Consider the following 25,610-nt stretch of genomic DNA (forward strand, 5'->3'; position numbering starts at 1 on the left):
TTTATTATTATAGGTGTTACTAATTTATTTATTACTGCATAGCAAAGCAATAAATTAAATATATTTTGCTGCTTTATTAGTTGAATCAATTACCTTAATATTTTATTTACTAATAAATAACTTTATTTAGGCACTAAAATATAATGTTCTTTTTTTAATATTCCAGTTTTTAAATATATTTAGTGTTCAATTGCGGGGGAATTGAATGCAGACCATCCCTCCCCCACGATTTAATTTATATTCTTTAATAATACAGTAAAACCTGTAAAGTTGACCACCCTTGTAAGTTGACCACCTGCCTATGTTGACCGCTTTTGTCAGGAACGGAATTAGTCCTATATTATATAATGAAGGAAAACCTCTGTAACTTGACCACCTGTCTATCTGGACCACTAATGTACATCAAATTTGGTTTGAAGCATTGTAAAAAACCCTTTGTAAGTTGACCACTTGGTTTTTTTTTAAAGTTAATCAAGCAAATTATTTTATTTTATTTTATTATTTTTTATAGCTTTCCTTGAATAATTTTAATGCTTTGTAGAGTTGCCAACTGCTCCGCATCTTGCGGAGTTGCTCCGCAAAAATAGTTAAACTTCGCAGCTCCTCAAAAAGCTATTTTGCTCCGCATTTCCCAGTCGAACTTTTTTTCTTTTGTTGTTCTATTTGAAATATAGCCTTTTATACTCTGTTCAATGAAAACAGGTGTCAGTAGAAAAGTGCAAAGTCTTTTCTTCCAGTTGCAATATTTTGTGGCAACACTGGAGATGTGCTTAAGAGTAAAGTTATTTATTTCTGGTGCAAGGGATTAAGAGATAGAACATTTTAATTTTCAACTGCTTTATAAACTAGGAGAGTCCAGCTTGTTGCTCTTTGTGTTATAAGTTTTATACAAAATGGCTTCAAAAAAGAAAGTTAGTTGAACTTGAGGTTGATAAAAAAAGTATGAAATATTAAAATTAATTGAAAAGAGGGAAAACAAGAGAAAATCAGCTGACACATATGGAATTTCTAAAACTACATTGTCTAATATAGTAAAAAACAAAAATATTTGAATAACATTTTTAACTATTGTTTCAAAGTAATGTTAAACAGTGAAAGTGAGTTGAACAGAAAAAGTAAAAGTAGTCAAAAAATGAACACTTGATGCAAGAAATGACAAAAAAACGAGCTGATGTGTGCATCACATGACTTCCTTTTACTCCAATTTAATGTAATTGCCAAATTACTGGCAATTTTGATGTGATTCAATAGTTTACTCTTTAAATATCACCAACAGTGGCCAAATTGAAATCAGATTTAAAAAAAAAAAAAAAAAATTCCGCCGAATTTGGCGACAAAACTTGGCAACCAAAAGACTGGCGACATATCGCAAAGTGTCCGCCAAATTATAACGCCATTTGAGTTTACATAGAAATTAGCAATGATTTCCCCCAAAAAAGGGGCAAAAGACCCCTTTAGAAACACCCGAATGCAACCAAAAGGAGAAGTGCACAACTAGATCCCACTAGGAGTCTTCGTACCAAATTTTAACTTTCTAGGACATACCTCTTGAGCTATGCGACATACATACACACATACGTACATACAGACGTCACGAGAAAACTCGTTGTAATTAACTCGGGAATCGTCAAAATAGATATTTCGCCTGTCTATACCTTCTTAGGCACTTATCCACATGTAGTCGAGTCGAAAAATAAAACTCAACATTCGTTCGGAGGTGAGTAAAATGGAAATTAAGGTCGATTTTAGAGTGGTAATTTTTTCGTGAATACAATACTTATTTTTTTTGTAAAAGGAAGTAAAAATCAGTACCACCCTTTATAAGTTGACCACCTGTCTAAGTTGACCACCAAAGTACTGCACCGCAAGTGGTCAACTTACACAGGTTTCACTGTATACGTTATAACTGTGTATGATATCTGAAGTTTGACCAATATTCTAGATTTACTATTTCACGATGCCACCAGTTCAATTTGAAATTAGGGTTACATTAATTAGCAGGCTTCAAAAAAAAAAAAAAGGAGGAGGTTCTGAACTCGTCGGATTTGTTTTTCCTTTGCACAATGTTCCATAAATACTCAAAGACACCTGTACTCAGGGGCGTGCACAGGGAGGGGGGAGGGCCAACTGTTGGCCCGGGCCCGAGCCTAAAGGCGGCCCAATATTTTTATAACTAAGGGTGAAATATAGGGTTAACAATATGGAGAGGGGTCCGGAAAAGTCATTTATGATGGGCTCCAAAATTTCTATGCACGCCCCTGCCTGTACCGATAAGGAAAATTCTTTTTTGTTTGAAACGGTATATTTCCTCGGCGGTCTATTGGTCATCAAGTTCAGGTTTGATGAAATTGAGGGAACTCTTCAAATACCATACTCACAATCAATTTGTACTTTATTAACTTTGTATATCGTCTCACTTAGTGAACCGGTTTCTATGCGGTTTTTTTTTTGTTTAGTGGTGGTTTTGCTTAGGGGTGGTGTAACTTAGGTTCCAAATCTTTGATTTACCCTATTTGTTCTTTAGCGAAAAGTTAAGGGTAAAACAATAAATTTCATGCAATTTCCCTCACAAACGATTAAATATAAAACCCATTGATAAACAAAGGCCATAAAACAAAGGTATATACTTTGTTTACCTATAGTTAAAGAAAGTACTAAAAAAATATATTATTAGGAGTAATGCTAATGAAAATTTTGAAATAAGGATTCTCTGAAGCAAACATAAAATTCATTCTAGTAGAATTTTTAAACTTCATCTGTAGTGGGGCCATGTGAAGAAACATGCGACTTTTATCACGAGTTACATGACACGTATTGTGAAACATAAATTACAATTTACAATATTACAATTCTAAAATTTACAATTTTAAAAATTTAAATTTAAAGCGATTTCGTTTATTTATTATTATTTTTTTTAGTGACGCGTGCATTTGCTTGCGGAAAGCAAACTTTGATAAAGTTGAACAACTAATGATGAAGACAATTTTTTTTTTGTAATTAGTTACGCATTTGCAAAAGCCTTTCTACACAGTCATGTAAAGTCTCCGAGATGCTCGCCGTGTTATTTACACCACTAACAAGCAAAAAATAAATTACTTTTAAATTTAAGAAAAAAAAAAAAACAGCCTTCAAAAAATACCCAGGAACTAAAAAGCAAAAAATAACTGATTACACTTATATTCTATTTCCTACCCAAACATAGAAATGAATAACTCCAGTACAAAAATCAACTGAACTAAACACCGAATTATAAAATAAACACCGATTTAAATTGCTATACGATGAATTATTTTAAATACCTAACTAGTTATATACGATCTCTTAATTTTTAATAACCTTTTGAAATCGGGGCCTCCTATAAACTACTACCTAACGTAACTGAGTAGGTTTAGTTTTAAAGACTAATTTCGCATATAGTTAAATTAGTGTTTAATTCAGGATTCGGTGGGCTTTCAATGGCGTTATGTAGTTGTTTATAGATGGTCCCGACTTCAAAAGGTAATTAAAAATTAAGAGATCGTATATAACTAGTTAGGTATTTAAAATAATTCATTGTATAGTAGTTTAAATCAGTGTTTATTTTATAATTCGGTGTTTAGTTCAGTTGATTTTTGTACTGGAATTTCATTTAATTAAAATAAATTTCATTTCTATGTTTGGGTAGGAAATAGAATGTAAGTGCAATCCATTATTTTTTGCTGTTTAGTTCCTGGGTATTTTTTGAAGGTTTTTTTTTAATTTATTTATTTTTTTAAAGTAATTTATTTTCACGATTGTTTTTACACAAGAGGAAAAATACAAAAGTGTATGCAATTTGAAAAACTGACCTTCATTTTTTGAGGGACAACCTATTGTGTATGCTTTGTATTTACTTATTTTTTGAAAAGTAGCGAAGTAGCGACTACATTTCAGAAGTAGTTTGTAGTTGCTACATTTTGAAAAAAGTAGTTGTAGTTAACTACATTTGTAACAAAGTAGTTGTAGTTCGCTACAAAAAAAAGGTAGTTTTTCCAACCACTGATCTATCTCATAAATACGATTTTTGATGGTGAAAAAAATTGAAGTTCCTTAAGGTGGCAGCATTCCCCTGGTCTACCCTATACAGTGAAACCCCGATTTTACGTCCTCTGAATTTGCGTTTTCCCTATTTACGTTTTTTGCAGGAGGTTCCTTTAGCAGGTGCTTTCTGTGTATTTTCGATCTTTTACGGTTTTTTTAAAAGTCCCTTGAGACACATAAAATCAGGACTTCACTGTATATAAATATTAACTCTGGCAAATATTTAAATGAAAAGAGAAAAAAAAAACCGGGTGTAGGCATAAATTGGCTCTGCACACTTTTTGTCATGTGTGCTTTATCCAGGATGCAGTCAGAGCAAGAAAAAAGAGATTCATAATATTTTTAAAGCAAAAAATATAACTGCTCTCATAATGAAATTTAATGCCTAATTTTCACCCTTAAAAGAACTTTTTTAATTCCAATATAATAAAAGCAAAACCAGTACAAAAAACCATTTTCTAAGGGGAAAAAAAACCAATGATTTAATAAAAAATATTTGGTTTAAACCTTGGTTTAAACCAACATGGTTTAAACTGTGGATGTGTTGTTCAGGAATGAACGGGTCAAAAACAATGAATCCTTAAAATGAATGCATCTGTTCGTCATACTTAAAAAATGAATGACCATTCTTTTGAACTGTGAGCAGTTTGGAACATTGTATTTGTGATAAAATTGCATTTTCATTTTATTTATTTATTTTTTAATTGCATTCATCTTTAAATTTTTAACTCTTAATCAACCTCAAATTTTCTTTTTCAAGCTTCATACACTTGTTAAAAAAATTCTCCGACTTTTCCAGGTTTTCCAGATTGTTTTTTAGAAAATTCCAGGTTAATTATTTCATTCAAAATTAAGTTTAAATTACAATATTTTCAAAATAATTAAAATTGTTTAAAGTAACAATGCAATAATCTGAAACTTTTCCCTTTAGATAAAAAAAAATAACCAACAAAAAATAACATTGAAAATTTTCTTTTTTATCTCAAAAAAAAATTTTTTTTTTCTACATTTTGTTCAAATGTACTTTTGTAAAATGAACAAAGTTGTTCAAATGAACAAGTTGAATGAACAGATCAAAAGCATGAACGATCTTCTGATGAACGGATCATTAAAAGGAACGACATTGTCCACCTGTAGTTTAAACCAGAATCAAAAAACAATTATTATGACAGTCTTTATTATCATAATCTGGTGAAAGAATCTTTTCATCATTTGAATTTGTACAGTAAAAAATAAGGAATACATTAGGATGGGAAAAGACTTTGTAACTTGTCTTTTATTCAAAGACAAGTATAACTAAAAGACTAAAGCTATAGGGAATGATATCACTAATAACAACACATAAAAATTTTATCTTGCTTCTCGTTTAAGTAGTTTGATTCTGACCAAAAAAACAAATTTTCAGTCTAAACAAAAGTTTCAAAATAATTCCTCTGATTCACTTTCTCTATGTCATGCAAATCTGATTTTATTTTAATACAAACATCAGGGTTTAATTTCAGTAGCAAAAAAAGTATAGAAGTCTTATAGTCCTCAGATTTTTTTTCTTGCATGTAAATGGATTAAAATTTGTCTAAAATGTTAAAATTTACTAGGAATTGAAAGGTGAAGGAACTTAGCTCCGGTGAGCTCCCATGATGACTAAGTTCTGTCAAACAGTCTCAGCATCGAAAGTTCTATTCATCCTAACTTCCTTTAATTGAGTACATAAAGTATCACTACCTCTTTCTCTTGAAAGATCACACTGTCAAAAGGATTTCACAATTGATTCATTCAGAACTTTTTTCAGAGTGAGGTTTTACCTGTTATAACTATTGTAGAATACGATGCATATCAGCGAATGCCGGATTTATTAAACTGGTTTTCTTTATTTACTAACTACAGTCGGACCTCCATATATTGAAATAGAAAATTGCCGGAAAAAATTCGATATATAGAAATTTCGTTATAGAGAAACTATCTTATTTTATCATAAAAAATCTCCTAAAACATTAAAATTAAAGCTAATTCTCCTGCATGAAACCCAATTTCTAATTTATACGAGCATCGGATTAAACGAAAGTTAATAACTGAAAAATTAACAGAAATTACATTTTTGTGTCTTCATACATCTTCATTCTTCGGCAGTTCAACTTGATTCGCAACATGAGGGGATTTTCGTTTTGACAATGTAATTGAGATAAAAGTAAAAAATCAATCTACATGAATGATTTTTACTGAAGCTAAAAAGACTAGGAATGATAATCAAGAGACAAAAAGGATAACTTGGAACTAATTTTAAACTGCTACAACTAAGATTTGAAATAAACTTGAGGGAATTTAAGAATTCCAGAACGTAACAACGACCTATCTACATACCCCTCAAACCCAGGTTTCTTATGAGTTTCTTAGCAACCTTTAATAAACATAATTTTCTCCCCCAACCTTTATTTTTCACCAGACAAAGTCTAAAGTGGAAAAAAAAAAATCTATGAATATCTCGAAAAAAATTTCGATATATAGAGATTTTTTCAATATATAAAACAATTTTTCTATGTAATGAACATTGAAATTTGCTGGGATTTCGATATATAGAAAATTTCGATATGAGACGCAATCTAGAAACGTTCCTGGGGGAGTACCTGAGGCGGGGCCTCGCACCTCCCAAGTCTTCTCATTGGTCAGATGTATCCTCCGGAGAAGAAATAGCTGAGTGGTCGGCAAGTTAAGCCGATGACGTAGAAAGCTTTCCCTGGCGGTCAAACATGACTAGAAATTTGGAGTCCAAAAATGAAATTAAATGAAAAAGGGGGATAAAAATGAAAAAAAAAAACTTAGTCCTCATCAGTAAAGATTTGGACTAAAGTTGAAATTTTGCCTATAAGGTTTTCCTGACTTTTTAGAAGAGGGAGGGCTGTCCTGAGTTTGGAAAAGACTTTCGATAGATTGAAGATTTTATTGATTTCAGCAAAAAGTTGCATGAAATCGGAGATTACGTTGCTGGAGTTAGGCTCCTTAACGTTAGGGGTGGAGTGCTCAGGAATATTTCTGGAAGTAGCCTCAGAGTAGGAGAAACCTACTCTGCGGCTAGCACCTCTTTCGCGGTTAATGGCTCGCTTGCCTTCCAGGTTGATTTTAGGTTTGGGGAAGGCCACGCAATTCCTATAAGAAGCTACGTGATCACCCCCACAATTAACACATTTGAGCTTTTCCTTGTTAATTTTGGCTGGGCATTTGTCCCCCCACGAGAGTGTTCCCCCCCCCGCAAATGACACAGCGGACTTTACGAAAACAGTTCACTGCCAGGTGGTTGAACCCCTGGCAGGTGTAGCACTGTATAACACGTTGATTGGTCCGGTATCGCTCGACGGTTATGGCAGTATGGAAAAGTGATTTTAATTCATTAATCTTAGTGTGATGCTCACCGGACGAGAGCTGCAGATGGAATAATGGGAGCTTAGTTGCATCCCTTTTGGTCAATTGTGCGACCTTGACTATGGGATAATTTAATTCGGCAAGTGCCTTCGTAATTTCCACTGTGTCAGTGCATGAGGGTAGTCCTCTGACGACATATTTAAAAAGTCTGGGTCCCTTTGCCCTTTGAATGTAAAAGTCTAGATTACTAGACTTTAGATAATTGATAATTTTGTTGCGATAAGTGGGGTCATCCACAAATATCGCTGTTTCATCCTTTTTGTTCCTAATCTTAAAATTCTGGCAGTTATCATTCAGCTTGCGGATGAAATCAAGATAGTTAGGGGGGGGGGGGGTCTCCACCACAAGGGGGGCCAGCTTCTTAACTCCTCTAGCCGGAGAGGTAGAGGTAGGCTCTTGGGAATTTAAATTTTGGGTGGAGACTTGGGGGAGGGTGGAGAATTTATTTTCCAGTGTTACCGGCGCAGCCTTTACGGGCGAGGGCGCTTTACAGGATTTTCGTGGCAACTGGTATTCCTGAGCATTAAGGTAATCAGAAATATGAAAGAATTTCTGAAAAGGGAGGAATTTAATTTTATCAGTCAATTCATGACTCACCAGGGACTCCGCCACTTGAGCGTCCGGGATCCCGTCCTGGCCCAAGAGTTGGAGAATCTCCTAGAGAGTCTCATCTTCACCGTCTGGGAAGTAGATGTCAGTGTATTTAAACATGTCCTTAGCAGCTTTGATGATTTCAGTCACCTCGCTGTAGGACAGGGGTGAGTCATTCTTTTCAGTGGTATTGACTTCCATCTCATCATCTGAGGGGGTCATATCTGCCCATGAAGTGGATTGCTTAGCAGAATTTGGGCGGTGAGTGAAGGGGGTGGTCACCTAGGCCGGTGTCGCCTTGGTCGATCCGGGAAAACTCCCGGAAAGCTTCCTCCTAGCGTTCGGCGCCACATTCCTCTTCACCGCTACTCCTACAGCGGCGGGTTTTCCCTTAACCCTCATTTTCCCACGTCCGTTCCTAACCGGATCCAAAGTGGGAATCGAGTTTGAAAATGAAATGAATCAATTTCGATATGTGGAAGTTCGATATATGGAGGCTCGACTGTATTTGTTTCTCTAATTTTTTACTCACCTGCATCGTGGTTTATTTTGGTTTATTTTATGACTGAAACTGAGCTAGAAAATTTAATTTCCTTAAATTGTAAAGGGAACCCCAGACTACCCTGTATGGTGAAAAAACTCGAAATTCTGGCACTTATTTCTAACTAGACCAGGGCAATAGGGTAAATTATTTGCATTAAAATATAAAAATAGTACCTTGTCAAAATAATCCTTGCGAAATTCTCTTTCTAGGGCTCTGAACCAACTCAAACCAATGTTTGCAGATAATGCAGGTTTCACCTTTGCTAATGCAATTATTGCAGCTCTATCTGATAAAGCAAGGGTTTCTTCATTTGTCTCTTCCTTGATTATACCCTATAATAGGTTTTGAATTTTCTATGAGTAAACATATAAGTACAAATAGAAACTTAAAATACATGACTAATGTAGCATTTTTCTTATCTTAGATAATAAAGACTTATAATCATGAATGAATCTAACACATTCAAAAATAACTTGAAATCAGATTTTTAGAGCATCAATGGCAAAATATTTCCAGGAAGGGGAGATTCCAAGCACCCTCACTCTCCCTTTAATGTCAGCAAACATTGCCTAAAGGTGCAAAGGGCACCCATATGCTTTCTTAATTTCTCAACATATAATGGCAGAATATTTCTTTTTCTAAGCTTCATTTTCAAAAAATATTTTGAGGTCAGCACAAGAACAATGATCTTTTTTCTTAAATCATCAAAAATAGCCTAAAATGCATTTTTAGGACCCTAAATAAAAAAATTACTCAGAAATTTCAATTTCGAAACATTTTCGAGTTTTGTAAATCCATCCCCTTTACCTAACGTCAATAAAGGTAGCCTAAAATTGAGTTTTTAAAACTGCATTTTAATAAAAATTCCTAAGGAGTTAGTTCAGAAACTTCGGATGGCCCCCTACCAAAATGATCGGCTAGATTCACTACTGTTCATCATAACCTCTTTATGAGAAGCAATATTAACTCAGTTCAATCATGCTTTGTATACAAACCATCAAGTTCTGTACACAAATTTTGATATTAGAGCTGATTTGAGTCAAAGATATATTTTCATCATTTTATATTTTAATTTTTCTTCCCAATGGGAAGGGTTTAACCCCTAAAGTCATCCCTTTGGGTAGGGCCTTGTCTGATTGCCGAAGTATGTAGTTTAACTACTAGGCTATTAAAAGCAAATGATTATTTTCAGGTCTATTGTGAGTTAAGAAAATGACAATTCTTAGTATGTGTATTTAAAATATATCCTGAGCAAGTGGGAAATTTTTTCTTATCTCTTTCATCAGGGGTGCCTATCCCCTCCAAGAGCAAATGCTAACCCCCTATAAAATCCACAAAGTCGTTCTCCAAGAACAAGACCCCCTCTCTGAAAAATGAAACAAAAATACCCCTTAAAAATTTCAATGGAGCAGTCTGCGCCGTGATCTCTACCCCCTCGATGGGCACCCCTGCTTTCATATGCTTTCTAAATCCCTTTTCGAAATTTGAGGTGCTTTGTTGATACTTTAAAGATATATTTTTACAGACAAAGATGTTTAATCCAAAAATCGAAATATTTTGCTATGTTTAAAACTTTTCTGACAACATACAATAAGGTAATAAAAAGACATTTAAAGGTTTATGTCAATAACATGACATGAAAAATTCATCGACTGTTAGAGGAGGATTAAGAGACGCCTTGGAGAAAGTAGGAGGTAGGTTAATAGCAAAAATAACTTGAAATTAAAACATATTGTTTCGCCTCAACAACGAACAAACAGCTCTTTTGGAATACCCGACTGCAATTAAAATGGGGAGTGGAAAACTTGACGTTATACGAATAGTATATATAGTACAAAATTTTTTAATCCTTCTATGAATAACATTTTTGTATTATTTGAGGTACATATGTAAGCTTACACATAGACACAAATGTCACGACAAAACTCATCAAAATGTATTCTATGACTATCAAAGGGCATTTTTTTGGTTGCCTGCAAATTTACACACAAGTACATGTAGACACCAAGAAAAAAAAACTAATCAAAACTCGTTTAGGGTTAATTAAAACACATATTTATGTTGAAATTTGAGTATGAGAAGAGGGATAAATTTTTCAAGGAGACGATATTTATTTTTCATAGCATAGGGAAGTAAACAATGCATGTCCTTATGTGATAATAATATTTCGGATAATCTGAGTTTTCAGTAATCCAAGGTGACGCGAGCCCCAATTACCTCAGATTTTCGAGACTCTACTGTAATTTCATTCTACGTGGTAGATTCAATCAGGAATATCACAAGAGAAACTGAATAGGAAATGCAGTAAAACAATAAAAATGTAGTTTATAGAAAAAATTTACCTCTATTTCATCAAATTTCCTCTTACAGCCAGCGTTGGATCCAAAATATTCGGATAAAAGTTTTTGTGACATGTTTATACAACCAAGGTTCTTCAAATCTATAAAAATTACACACATTATTGTAATAAAAATAAATAAAAAAACAACCCTTTAAAGCAAATCATGCACACACAAACAAAAAATCATTTTTTCTCTAATTTCTTTGCACAACCTCCTGAGACTTAACTTCAGCAGTAATAGCACCACCCTGCCCTAAAATTTTAGTTACAATTCCTAAGACTTAATTTAAAGCTGGAAACCTTTGTCATTACTTTATTTTTATTCATTTATTTATGTATTTAGCATTACAATTATTATTTTGCCGGTCCAAAAGAACTTTTGGCATACCCTGCACATTTATGTTGGCTACAGCCTTGCCTCAAAGCGAAATTTTACAGTGGATGACTGCTTTTGTCCATATTACATCACCATTCCACTATATTTCAACAAATTTATTTGATTTATGTTAATAATATTTTGATGAAAATAACATCCAATTTAAATTATACTAAGTTATTTAACACATCTCATTTTCTACCACTTTAGACCATCTTTGTGCTTGTTATGGCTATTCAAAAGAAAAAAGAAAGCAAGAAAGTAGAAGAAAGAGAGCATTTTAAAAAATAAAAGGAAACAATTGAGGATGCATAAGTAATACATATTTTATAACATTATTATCTGATGTGCTCCCCCCCCCCCCAACATGTCAGTCTTAAAAGAGGAACAAATAACATACTGCACAGTTAGAAAAGTGGCGCTTAGAGAAAATACAGTCGGACCCCGATTTAACGAATTCATCAGGACTGAAACTTTAATACGTTATATCGGGGTTATTCATAGCATTAGGGTGTGAAAAAGAAATTTAAAAAATTGCACTTAGCTTATCTAAAAGCTCTTAAAAGCAACTACACAAAAATATTCATAATTAGAAAGTGTAGACATTTTACTCAACATTCATCGACTTATTACGCTAGTTAATTTGAAATTTTAAAGTACTGTGTCCCCAAGGCAGAATACTACTAAATTTGCAACGTACGTTAAGTTATTCGATAAGTCATCGGCAGGGACTTTAGATTTACTTTGAATTTAAAGAAATATGCAGAATTTGTACAAAATTCTATCTTGAGTTGGATGATATTGGTATAAAATCGGCAGTTTCTGCAGAAATTTCATATTTTAAATCGGAAAAGATGCTGATTTTTCTAACATTTTTGGTTTCCCTTTTCCTTATTTTTCCCAATCCATCTTCACCACTGCAATTTCCTCCATAAATACATGTTTTGGAACATGCCAATATTGGAAGAGGTCCATTGCCGACAATTGTGTGTCTTGTTTGAGATTTCTATCCATTTGCATCCTGAAAATATTTCAATTATTTTGAAAGTTTTGAAGTGTTTTATTATATGCTAGACTAAGTCGACTCATTTTATAAATTATTTTAATAATTTATTAACATAATTTCATTCCTCCTTCATGACACGTAAATTTAACCAAAAACACGTTGTTTGACACCTAGGTTCAGATTTTTATAAAATTTTGCATCTTTGCTCTTTCTAGGCATTTGAGCAAGCATATAAAATATTTTTGAAGAATCTCAATCAGTTTAGGTTCCACAGAAATCATAACTAACAACAGTGTTTTAAAAACTGCAAAAGAAAGAAGGAAAAAAAACCCTTCTTCTGTATGAAACTATTTTGGTTTAGGGCATTGGTGGAAAAGGCCACATTTGTTGCTTGTGTATGCAATGCTTGCAGAACAATTTTGGTCAAATGGTTATACATTGCAAAACATCGTCAAGTATTCTGCTTTTTGGGTTTGCAATAGATAATATATATTTGATAATTTCCTTGATGTTTGACTCGAAATGGTTCTCTTTTGACTTTACAGAGACAAGAAAATACTCTCATTTACAGTTTGCAGCATATATGCTTTTAGTTTCCAGGCCTGGTAAAGTGTTTGAAAAAGTAGCAGTTTTAATACGAGTTTCATTATAGCTTTTTGCATCAGAATCGCTATTCATTGATTCCTCCTTGCCCATCAAAAATGGCTGGTTCCAAGAAAAACCTGCAAAGAAAAAGTTTCCTGCTTCGGACAACATGGGTTAAGTCATTTGGAAAACAATCCAATGTTTCCTAACTGAAATTAACAAAAAAAATTTTTCAGCTGTTAAAATAATTCGTTACTTCTGGGTATAATATTCTGTAAATAGGATTTATTGCATTCATTTTGGTTGGGTCAATTTGGTTCAATTAAATTCGCTAAATCGCAAAATTTGTTAAAAACAGGTTCGTTAAATCAGAGTCCCACTGTATCTGGTTTTTGTTTACATTTCTTGGCTGAAAATAACGAGTGTCTAATTATTTTTTATTTACCAGGTACTATTTTCCCAAAAATCAATTTTATACATGTTTTTGATAAATGGCTTCCAAGAAAAAACTTGTGTATTCACAAATCTGTCTTTCTTCTACCACTGTATATTAAACTTGTTACAGGAAAATACTTATAAAAGCTTTGAATAAAAAAATGGCTGGACTTAGGAACAACTTGAAAAAATTAAGTAAGGCAAAGGTAAAAGAAATCTTTTGATATTGATACCACTCGAATTTAATAATGCATCCTCCCTTAAACGATTTTTAAATGCATAAAGGTTGGCAGCTATACAAACAAGAATGCAACACATTTTAAGAATAAATAAAATGAGAATTTAATAAGAAGTATTTACAATACATACCCACAGGATTTTTTTCCAGACAGCAAGATCCGGTTATAAAACCGGTAAATACCTGAAATAATGAAAAATAAAGTACTAACAAAACTCTGTAATCCACTTCACCAAATAACAGTAATCCAGTCAATGTACAAAATGCACTACTACTACTAACAGGGGATAAATAATTGAAATTTGAAGTAGAAGGGATGCTCCCTTCTAAGAAGCTTTAGGTTTGCAGTGAATGACAATATTCAGGGGTTGATCCAGACTCGAATTGGGTTCGCTTTGCATCCTCTTCAAAAAAATCTGCATTGTAAAAGCAGCCCCTTCACAAAATTCCCCATCATAAAAGTGGCTTTTCAATCTTCAAGGCACATCTTATACCAAGACAGAATTTACCGCTAATGTTTCAGTTTATTTTATTTTAATGACCATATGCTTTACATAACAAGGTGTCCTTGCACCTGGAAAGTCATGAGCAGTCATGTATTTCTACTATGGTCAAATTTGGTAATGGAAAGTCACGAGATTCAGCAAAAAATGCTCAAATATCATGGGAATTGACAATTGATCATGGGTTTTGAGTTCTAAAACATACTTATTTAATGATATTTTACAGATTAGGTCTAAAATTAACGCATTTAAAAAAGAAATTTTTTTTTTACGCTTTAGCCTCGATTTTCAAAACTCATATCAAAATCTCATTGCATCTCCTTTGAAAAAGTCACTGGATTTTGCTTACTATGTCAGTCAATTGCTTGGACATTAATAATTCCCTTTTAAAGTCAACAAATGTTGTCAATTACACAAATTTGAGATTTTTCTTCATTATTTTTATGTAACCTTTAGTAAAATTTCAGCGATCATATCATGCAAGTTAATTAATAATTTGAAATATAAATTTTTCAAATGACTATGTTTGAAATTTCAATACTTTTACATCCTGCTAATACTTCAATCATTTGAAAGTTATTTTGATGTATGCAGGCTGAAGATGACTAATTTTGGCTTGTTCTGATAGTTTATTTATTGGTAATTTAATTTTAGTACTTAATAATAAGTTTATTAGTAATTGCGTTTGTTTGAAGAACTGATAGCTTTTAAAATAAAAAAGCACAAAATTGGTCAATTCTTTTATTTGTTTTTAAAATAAAATATTTATTTAAAAAAATCTCCCTCAATTAAAAAACAAAAAAAAAAAAAAAAAAAAACTTTTAAATCTATTAATAGTTCTCTTTGCCAGAAAATTCATGATGTCATTGTTGACACAATTTGAAGATTCTTTTACTCTACTAAAATCTATTTTTGAACAGATACTTTTCTTCAATAGTATTTTTGAAATATTATTGTGTATCATATCAGAGATCTTTTTGAGAAAAAGCTAGGTATATATTTGGTAACACGGTAACCCTAGGCATTCGAGACAGAGAAATGTTATTGTTTGATCCTTGAAGTTAGTCATCAAATTTTGAAATGCTTCTCTTTATTTTTTTGTGGATTGTATATGATAGGGAAAGTTATTTTTTTGGTTTTCCATTTCAATGGTTGTGTGTTAATGTCCAAACTTAAGAAAATATTAGTTTCTTTAAGTTTTGACCGTAATAATGTTGGGAGGTCAATATGGTCTATTTGCAAGTGCACCATTTTTGAGTGGAAGATGTTTTTGCTACAATCTGTTGATATCAAGTTTTTGCTTCGGACTTAAATGAATGAAAATATTAGGGTAGTGTATAAATGGTCTGATATTGTATGACGACATACGTCATACATTGTTCTTAGCGATGCTTTTTTGGCGCCAACAGGAAAAATTCAGATAAAAATACATGATCAAAACACAATATACGTTAAACTTAAAACCACAGCAAAAAAAACAAAGCCAATATAAGCTTCAAAAAAAATTTTGAAAAAAAAAAATAGAACCGACTTTAAAATTGCTCTAAAAAGTGAAAAATAATTTTATTCTTTAAACACCATCGATGATGCTTTTAAACATAATTTTTGAAGTTGGCGCAAAAACAAAACGTAAAATCCAGTGTAACCATGATTCGTTCATATTTTTTTTCAGAAAAGCATCCAAAGTTACGAATGAAAGATTTATATCGTTATTCAAATATGCTGTCATCAATGCATAATGTATGTGATAGTGAAGAAACTGGGCGTGGTTAAATTTATAATTATAGTTGAGTTACGGCTGTGAATGATTTTATCTATCGTTTTTGCGCCAACTTCAAAAATTATGTTTAAAAGCATTATCGATGGTGTTTAAAGAATAAAATTATTTTTCACTTTTTAGAGCAATTTTGAAGTCGGTTCTATTTTTTTTTCAAAATTTTTTTATTTCATTCCTTTTAGTGTAAATGTAGGTATTTCAGAAATAGTAAGAAGTTACCATCATGAAACTTCATCTTATTTTTTTCATAAAAATGCTCCATACTAAAAAAAAAAACTATAAACCCGCATTAAACTTTAGGCGATTGGCACTAAAAACTTATCTTTGTTCCTCTCTGGAATTCATATGTAGTTAATTTAATTATAACCATTTAAGTATTACGTTTTCCCTAACTAGTTTCCATTTCACAGCATACAAGTTGCTTGTTATGCAATCTTGTATTTTCGTACTTATCCCTGATCATCTGTTATTGGCGTAGATGATAACGATAAAAATACTACTGTGTAGTTGAGGCAAACCAAATGGTAGCATTGTGAAAGCTAAGCAGATCCTAATCACTGCATCATCTCGCTTCCAGGTTAGGTTTACCCCCACTATGGCGCAATGGCACTGAAGAAGGGAAGATTTCGATAATTCACATAGGCTTACTATAAATCAGCAGGATTACCAAAATCAAATTATTTATGCCAAAAATGAGACGACAGCGCCAGATTCCCGATTATCGAACTATCCCCCTGAAGAAATTTGATGCTTGTTTCAGAGAAGCCTTCATTCAAAATTATCACTACAATTACTATTAATGTTACTGTCGTATGGCACCAAACTTTCATGATGGGTTTTATATTTAATCATTTAATAGGGAAATTGCATGAAATTTGTTGTTTTTTGCCCATAACTTTTTTCTAAAGGACAAATATGGTCAAGCAAAGAAATGGGACCTAAGTTAAGCCATCCCCTTTCCATTAAAAAAAGAATCATCAAAATCGGTTCACTAGGTGAGACGCTGTGAGTGGACAAAAAAAAAAAAAAACATACACACGGTATGAACTGATAACCGCCTCCTTTTTGAAGTCGGTTAAAAATAAAAGAAACTAGAAAGTTTTTGTACACAAAGAAGAAACACTAGAAGTTATTTAAAATGCTAAATTAAAAAAATTACTATAGTTCACCAAAAAAGTTACTACATACTTGAAAATAAATCGACTCTGATATTTAATAAAAATATGAATTGTTATTTTATGTAAAATATAGTTGTATTTTTGGTATTTTAAAAGTATTCCTAATGGTAAATTAATGTATGGTATTTTTGTGTTATGTTTGCAATATACTTTAGAGACATTTCTACTCTTCACACATCAAAATTTGAAAAACTTCAGACTTTTTTTTGCACTGAAATCATAGTAAAAATGTAAAATAGTAAATTTAGTTTTTGCTAATTTAGTAGAACTTCTGTTCATAATTTACTTTATGATATGTTGTTTGCGATTGTTTTTTGGGTTTTCTCCCCTTGAAATATCGCAATTAAAAACCACTTTGCTCCTTTTTGTAGAGTGTGAGAAACATTTTTGTTTAGATAAATGGATGTTTTTAAAAAGAGTGTAGGTATATATTTATGTACTGCACTGTTATAGAAATTTGCTAATTTAAGCATTTTTACATAACTTTTAGTGTTATATGTGTACAAAAAGTTTCTAGTTTTTGGTTATTTTTGAAGCTTATATTTGCAATGTTTATTGCTGTGTTTATATGTTGTTCTAATGGTTGTGTTCTTTAAGGATTTATTGATCATGGATTTTTAGCTGAACTTTTTTTGCTGGAACAAAAAAGCATAGTTAAGAACGATGTACGACATATGTCCTAGTACATCGATTTTTGGGCGACGCTTTTTTGGCGCCAACTGAAAAAAGTCACTAAGAGGAAGGAATACGACAGTAGTTCCACAATTTTTTCACTTATATATTGCATTAACACATGGCAAAAAATTACTGAATATTCGAAATCTATACATATAATAAAATAAGATGTTTGTGTGTGTGTGTGTGTGTGTGTGGCGCGCTTTCCGGGAAAACGGTAAGGCCTAGAAAGATGAAATTTGGTATACAGGTACAGTTTCTGCCAAAGAAGTGCACTTCGGGCTTCGATTTTTGATATTTTAATTAGAAAAAAAGTTATTTAATGTTTTATGTGTTTTTTTGCACTTTTTAGTACTTTTTACCTCACAGATCACGAACCAATCGCACCACACAAATATTTTTGTACTATAGTGTCGGAAATTTAATTTTAAATATGATGAATGAAAAAATTTTGAAAATAGAGCAATTTTTGTATTTTTTATGAATTTTTGAAAAAACCTTCAATTTGCATTTTTTCTTGGGTTTTACATTTTTCTAATATCATCCTGCGAGAAGTATCAAAGCCTCATTTCTAAAATTTAAGTTGATAATAGTAAAAACATTTCGCCCTCTTCAGAAGAAAAAAGTTCTTAAAAATATGCAATTTTTTTTTTTACAATTTTTTTAATGCTGAACACATATCTTTCTACGCATCGGTCGAAAAACGCATTCTTCAATCTTCTATGCCTCTGACGTCACTACTTGGATTTCGATTCGATATTTACGACGGAATCTTAATCGAAACAATGTTTTTTTTTTTTTTACTATATAGCTTACTTCTACATTTTATGACGTGATAACCACGTGTTTTTCCGGCAGCGCTTGCTTTTTTTCTCTTTTGTTTAATTTAGGGAATGCATTTATTTTATTTTCCATCTCTCCTCCCCCCCCCCCAAGCTGGACATTATGCTGTTTTGATATTACGTTACATTTCATAGTTGTGCGCATTTAATTCAATAAAAACAGCGAGATTTTTTTTTCTTTGTCACTTACTTTACTTTGTTACTTTTTGCACACTACGGGGAGTTTTGGAGATAACTTTTTTGTTTGTTCTACTTAAAGAAAAAAAAGCGGTTTTTTGAGTGATCTTTGCTTTTATTAGGAAATGAACGGGGAGGTTAAAATATATAGAGATGTAAAAGAAAATTAAGAGATTGATCGTAAAGGTAGATAGCCGCCGAAGGCGGCAATCTTGGCGTAAAAATGTGAATGGCACAAAAAAAAGATAGAAATGGATTGATTAATACTGCAGCCAAATTTGTTTAAACAGCCGCCGAAGGCGGCAAACTTCAAGTAAAAAGCTAAATGACAAGTTAGCCAAACAGCCGCCGTAGGTGGCTGCTTGCATATAAAGGTGAATGGCGTAAGAAGGCGAACCAGCTGGTCGCCGCAGGCGGCTAGTATAGAATAAAACTGCTTTTGGCCTGCCACCAAGTTCCACTAATAAAAATAGTAAATATAGTCTTTAGTAGCATGAAATATAAAAAATCGTCTTTAAGTTTGGGGTAGTTCTCAAAAGGTGGGAACAAAAACGTTGCTTTTGAGCCATTTTTAAAATTTTGGAATTTGAAATCAATTTTGCTTTTATTGCATAGCATGTACACCAAGAACATCATACACAAACATAAAAAGACAGCATTTATTTATAAAAATTAATAAATAGCAAATTTAATGATCGGTCTGTAGGTAACAGATTTTGGACATCATCATAAAGAAAGTTTCAGTTTTTGAACTTTTCCAATAAAAATTTTATCTATTTTTTAATTCTGCAATGAAAAATAGAGGATTTATGAAATACATGAATGACCTTATACTGGTCTTAAAATAATAAAATTTTGTTACGGTTTCGTAGAATCCGAAAAAAAACCCATCGATTTTGCCAACGCAGATGATAAAGTGTTGAAAAAGTTTGCGAAAACCTAAATTCCTCTCTGGTAACCTTTTGCCTATCGTACGCTGTGAGTTGTCGCCAATTGGGGTTTGCTTGGCGATTTTTGCCGCCTTTGTTTACTATTCGTTGCGATCATAACTTGAGTTTCTACTGTTATTTATGTAATGTTTATGCATAACGTATTAATCGTGCAAAATACCAATGGGTTAAAGAAATTAACATTATAATAGCCTTTTTTATTAAGGTTAAAAGACAGAAGATCATATTATAATATTGAATAAATGGACAGAATTATCGTCGTCTAGATCGTAACGCAATTTGGACATCTCACATATATGTTTAAGAAAAATAATTTTGCTTCAAAGATACTGCATAAAAAACATATGAAAATACTTTAAAATGATTAAAATTAGATTTTGAGGATCAAAAAATACCTTTAAAATATATAAATCATATATTTAGTACTCAAATAATAGCATTGTCAAGATCGTAACTTTTGGACATACATGAAACTTCCAACTTCCTTTTTTTCTAAAAATTTCTACAGAATAAATAATCTGTCTTTAATTTTTTAATTTGTGGAAAATATTATCAAAAAATATTCAGTTTGAGATTCATACCCTTAATTTTGTTTTGAAGCGTTTGGAAATAATTAAAAAAAAATTTTTTTTTGATGGTGTATTTGCTCAGTTAACGTTTTGAAAGTCCAAAATTGTGCCATTTAGCAAAGAAAATATTTTTTTAAGGGTATTTGAAGAGCATTTTTTCCATAATTTATGTCAATTCTTGTCTCTATAGAGTATTATTATTTAACTCAAAAATTTTTGAGTCAGTTAAAATGAAAGTTATTTGGTGTTGAAGCTTCAAAGTTGAGGTCTGTGTTTGCTCCCACCTTTTGAGAACTGCCTTTTGAAAGACCTTAAGTTCCTGCAAATGACGTATAAAATTCGACATCTTGGGCAAGATTTTCACTGAATAAACGCAATTTGTGGGAATTTTAGAATTGCAAATTTGAAGAGATCAGCAGAATTTCTGCAAAACTACATCATTAGTTGGAAGATATTTGCAGAAAATCTGCAATTTCAAACAGAAATCTAGAACTTTAGAAGAAAATTTGTCTGAGTTTTCCATTCACATTTGAACAGAATTGTTCTGCAGCTCAAGTATCTGCTCTGTAACGTACATTCCAAATTTAGTAGTATTCTGCCCTTGGGGGCCAAACACAAACCGAATTATACAATTGTGACTTGTCAAGCAATTAAGTTCCTGGCTGCCTATTACCCCTACAAACTGTTCCCCAACAAGAAAGTATATTACAAGTGGAGTGAGATGGAACATCCTATATCATTAACAGCCTGATAAATTCCATTGCTTTGTTAAACGAATATTCAACATCGTCACAAATACAATACAAAAGTGACGACCAGCTACAGGCTCTGGGCCCTGTGTGGCTGGTCCGAGTCAGTTTATTAGTCCCCAAAGAAAATCAATGGCCCTCTTAAAGCTATCCACCCCCATGCTCATTACCGCCTCTTCAGGTAAGCTGTTCCAAGTGCCCACGACCCTACTAAAGTAGTAGTTTTTCCTTATTTCCAGGTTAGCCAGAGATTTGAATAGCTTAAAACAATGACCCCTCGTCTTGCAATCCGTGCAAAAATTCAACCCATTTACTTCTTTCATTTTGATAAATTCAGACAACTGAATCATGTCCCCTCTGACTTTCTATTGCTCCAGGCTATACATATTAAGTCTGGTATCATAATCTAAATCTGAATGTTCCCTTACTAATCTAGTAGTTAACCTTTTTTGAACCCTTTCCAATACAGAATTTTTTTTTTTTTTTTTTTTGAGATAAAGAGGCCAAAAATGAACAGCATACTCCAAATGAGGTCCAAAGAGATGGAAATCACTTGGTGCGAGGTAGGGACAGAAAGACTGCGGTTCAATACTTCCCAAAGCGAAAACCTTGACACACTTCTTGTTTCATTGGTAGAACACGTCTCCATCAACACAGTAATCTTAACATTTTGTCCTGTTAGTGGACGACACCCAGCTTCACCCACTGAGACTGCTTAGAGGCTCTGATCATTGTTATCAGTGTGATTTTTATTCATGCAGAAAATCTGCACACCCATCAAAGAACCTTACTTTTTAAAACTCCCTAACTCATAAAAAAATTACTAGATACCAAAAAAATGTTTTTTTTTGACATTAAAAGCTTCAATTTGCATTTTAAATATTACTTTTGATTTTAAATATAGTAAACAAATTGGAACCATAATTTTTAGTAATTTCGGGGGAATTCCCAAAGAACATATACCACATACCTGTTTTTGAAACTGATTTTCTAACAGATACTCAATAAATAGCAAACTCAAATAAAACATTAAATATTCTTTTACAGTGAAGCACAGTTTATACGTTTCTCTTTTATACATTTTTATCAATTATACGTTTTTAAAATTGGTCCCTGCAAAGTCTAAAATACACATTAAACTATACCTATTTATGTTTTTTCGTTTGTACGCTTTTTCATACAGTCCCTTCAAAAACGGATAAACGGTGCTTCACTGTATTTTTCATTCACGTGACTGACTGCATTTCTTAAGCACACAATGTCTGCACTCTTTGAAACCAGTCACCAAAATAAAAAGGGTGAGAAGATTACTTGTATTCCTTGTTAGTGAAGTTATTTAAATTTCGAATCATTTCTATACTTTCAACGTAAGAAAAGTAAGCAAAACAATTTTAAGAATTGGATGCAGTATAGTAGAGATAAAAGCAAGGAGAAAAAACGAAACATTTTAGAATGTGAGAATGAACAAAAGGTTGAAATAATGATCCAGTATGACTTTTTCTGTCTCACAAACATATATGAACTCCATACTAAAGCTTGGTATAGCTTGACCATGGAGAGATGGCAGATGAACAGGAAATGAAAACATCACTTGTAATAGGTAGAATCAGCGAGAACGGGCAGAGTAGTAAGACGCAAATTTTTACTGATCCTATCTATTACAAAATAATAACAAAAACCTATTATAAATGATGTTTCCACTTCAAATTCATTCGCCATCTCCCCGTGGTGAAACTTTAAACAATTAAACTTGATAATTTGACCTTTTTTATTCTTAAAATTACAAAATTGAAAGAAACAAGATCAGTTAATAACCAAAAAATACCGAGTTAAAAAAGAAAATGACATTTTTGCATGTTTTAAATACTAATACACTTGAATAAAAAAAATAATATTTAGTATTCTTTAATATTAGTAAGAAGTCATTTCTTTCTTTCAAACAGAACACCAACTTTTATTGAATGTTCGATAAAATAAACAAAAATCATCTCGTCCAGCATTTTGACACTCGCTCCAAAATATCATCAATTACTCTGTATCAGATAGTAATTTATACGTGAGTCGAAGCAGTAGTGAAAGTAACGTTTCAAAACACTATACACACCGCTATGCTATTTCACGTGATCATTGCTAGTTCGCCAGAAAGGAAAAGAAAAGCTAATTTTTCTGAAATTTTTTGAATTTACAGAAGATTTGAAGTAAAATACTTTAAAATAAGTCCTTGCACTTCTAAACAGAACAAGAACATGTAATTCATCTCCATGATCTAAAAGCAAAACTAACTCCAGCGCTAGAAAAGTTTGCTTAATACACTAACATAGAAAAAGAAGAAGATACTTATAATCAAATGAAAGAAATTAAGGCAATAAAAACGCTTTTTATACACAGAATATATAACGTTTCCTGATATGAAAAGCTGTACTTACTTTACGAAACCAAATTTTACCGCCTTTGAACACAGCAAAATCAACTTCTTTGGATCACAAGAAGTTTTTTGAAGATTTCACTTCACTTCATTTCGTTTCATTATGCCACCACTAAGAAGAGATCAGATTATTTCACGTGACACTGTTAGTTGCTGTGTATCCCACATGTGACTTATATGTTGAATTTGATTCTACCAAGATCCCTTTCCGTGAGATAAGACTATATTATTAATATCTTAAAGATATGGCCGGCTCTAGCAGTTTTGTAGTCCTGGGTAGGGACCAGGACCAGAATAAGCATGTGGAAACCCATAGCGCCTAGAAGTTTGTCGCCCCTTTCTCATCTGCGGGAACGGAAAGTAACTATAGGTGGCGCTATTAAACGGATAAAACGAAACCAGCTTATCTGCTACAATGTTCTGCTACGAAATTTAACAATGAATCATTACTTTTCTAATTGTTTTTTGTGACATTCTTGCCTTGTTTTCATATTTTGTGTTTGGTTTGTGCGTATGAGGTTATTTTTAATTCATTAATTATTCATAAACTGAAGATTTATCTGTTTTCTTTTCATCTTCTGATATGTAGTATTGGTGTTTGTTGCACGTCCATTCTTTGACTCTTTACTGTTTACAATTATTTCATATCTTTTTCCCACGGAGTAGGAAGAAGGAGAGAAATGTCCTACGGGTTCGCTAGTGTAAAAGTGGCAACGATTGTTCATTTTTTCCAGAGAGCGCTGTCGGCGAGCCGCTCCAGACAATCGCAGCAGATCAATGTAAATGATGCTAAGTTTCTCATTTTTTTAGAGGCAGCTATTAAAGCAAAAAAAGAAAAAAAACTACTGGACATTGGTTGTAATAAGGGGCCAATATAGTGGTCGATGTACGGCTTTCTTCCACAGGAAGTTTGCACAATATATTGATGGAAAAATTAATTTTATTTTTCATCACCAACTTGCAGAATTCGTCTGCTATTAATATTGCGCTGTGCGATGTTTTATTTTATACGAGTTGGAATGTTTCTATTCCTGTAAATAATTGACGAAATGAGAATATATTAGAATTAATTACGTAAATACTTTTTTTTAATTAGTTGTAAATTTCGTGACATGTTTCGAGAACTAATTAAAGCGAAATAATTTTTGCTTTCACCACCTTTAACAGATAATAAATGTTAACGTTCTATTTACTTAACTTCAAGCTGATATTGATTATAATAATTTTATTCATGTATTTACTCACTGCCTAGACAAAATTGTTATCATTGTTTTTTATTATTATTGCATTTTTTTTACAACCAAATCGAAAAAAGATTGGGAAACCTTTTTCATTTAAAAATACATGTACAAAAAGAGTAAATTGTAATTTTGGAAAACTTGATTAATTTCAACAGAAAACCCCAGAACTATCTCAAAAAAATGTTCCAAGGTATAATTTTTTGAATGAATAAGGTGTCTCGATTTTTTTCCATTTGGTTGTCGAAAAAAATGCAATAATAAAATAAAAAATAATGATAACAATTCTGTTTAAGCAGTGAGTAAATACATGAATAAAAATAATATAATCAATATCAGCTTGAAGTTAAGTAAATAGAACATTAACATTTATTTTTATCTGTTAAAGGCAAAAATTCTTTCGCTTTAATTAGTTCTCGAAACATGTCACGAAATTTACAATTAATTAAAAAAAAGTATTTACGTAATTAATTCTACTATATTCTCATTTCGTAAATTATTTACAGGAATAGAAACATTCCAACTCGTAAAAAATAAAACATCGTACAGCGCAATATTAATAGCAGACGAATTCGGCAAGTTGGTGATGAAAAATAAAATTAATTTTTCCATCAAAATACTGTGCAAACTTCCTGTCGACGAAAGCCGTACATCGTCCACTATATTAGCCCCTTATTACAACCAATTTCTAGTAGTTTTTTTTCTTTTTTTGCTTTAATAGCTGCCTCTAAAAAAATGAGAAACTTAGCATCATTTACATTGATCTGCTGCAATTGTCGGGAGCGGTTCGCCGACAGCGCCCTCTAAAAAAGTGAACAATCGTTGCCACTTCCAAATAGGAAAGATTTATCTCCTCCTTTCTACCTCCCTGCTTTTTCCATTTCTAATTTTAACTTTGATCTACTGTGTCTATTATCTTTCCTTTGTCACTGTAGGTG

At 32.3% G+C, this 25,610-nt stretch overlaps 1 protein-coding gene across 1 annotated transcript in view; it reads right to left on the minus strand.

Annotated features, from left to right (window-relative positions):
• LOC129219367 (uracil-DNA glycosylase-like) overlaps positions 1–23,489 on the minus strand; it is a 61,113-nt gene extending 37,624 nt beyond the window's left edge. The window contains exons 1-4 of the mRNA XM_054853743.1: positions 23,436–23,489; positions 13,721–13,772; positions 10,951–11,048; positions 8,782–8,940 (exon numbers count right to left, since the gene is read on the minus strand). Coding sequence (XP_054709718.1) covers positions 8,782–8,940; positions 10,951–11,022 — 231 coding nt within the window. The 5' untranslated portion in view covers positions 11,023–11,048; positions 13,721–13,772; positions 23,436–23,489. The remainder of the gene's footprint in view (positions 1–8,781; positions 8,941–10,950; positions 11,049–13,720; positions 13,773–23,435) is intronic.
• Positions 23,490–25,610: the final 2,121 nt, after the last annotated feature.

The sequence above is a fragment of the Uloborus diversus genome, chromosome 3 (assembly GCF_026930045.1).
Source record: "Uloborus diversus isolate 005 chromosome 3, Udiv.v.3.1, whole genome shotgun sequence".
NCBI lineage: Eukaryota > Metazoa > Arthropoda > Arachnida > Araneae > Uloboridae > Uloborus > Uloborus diversus.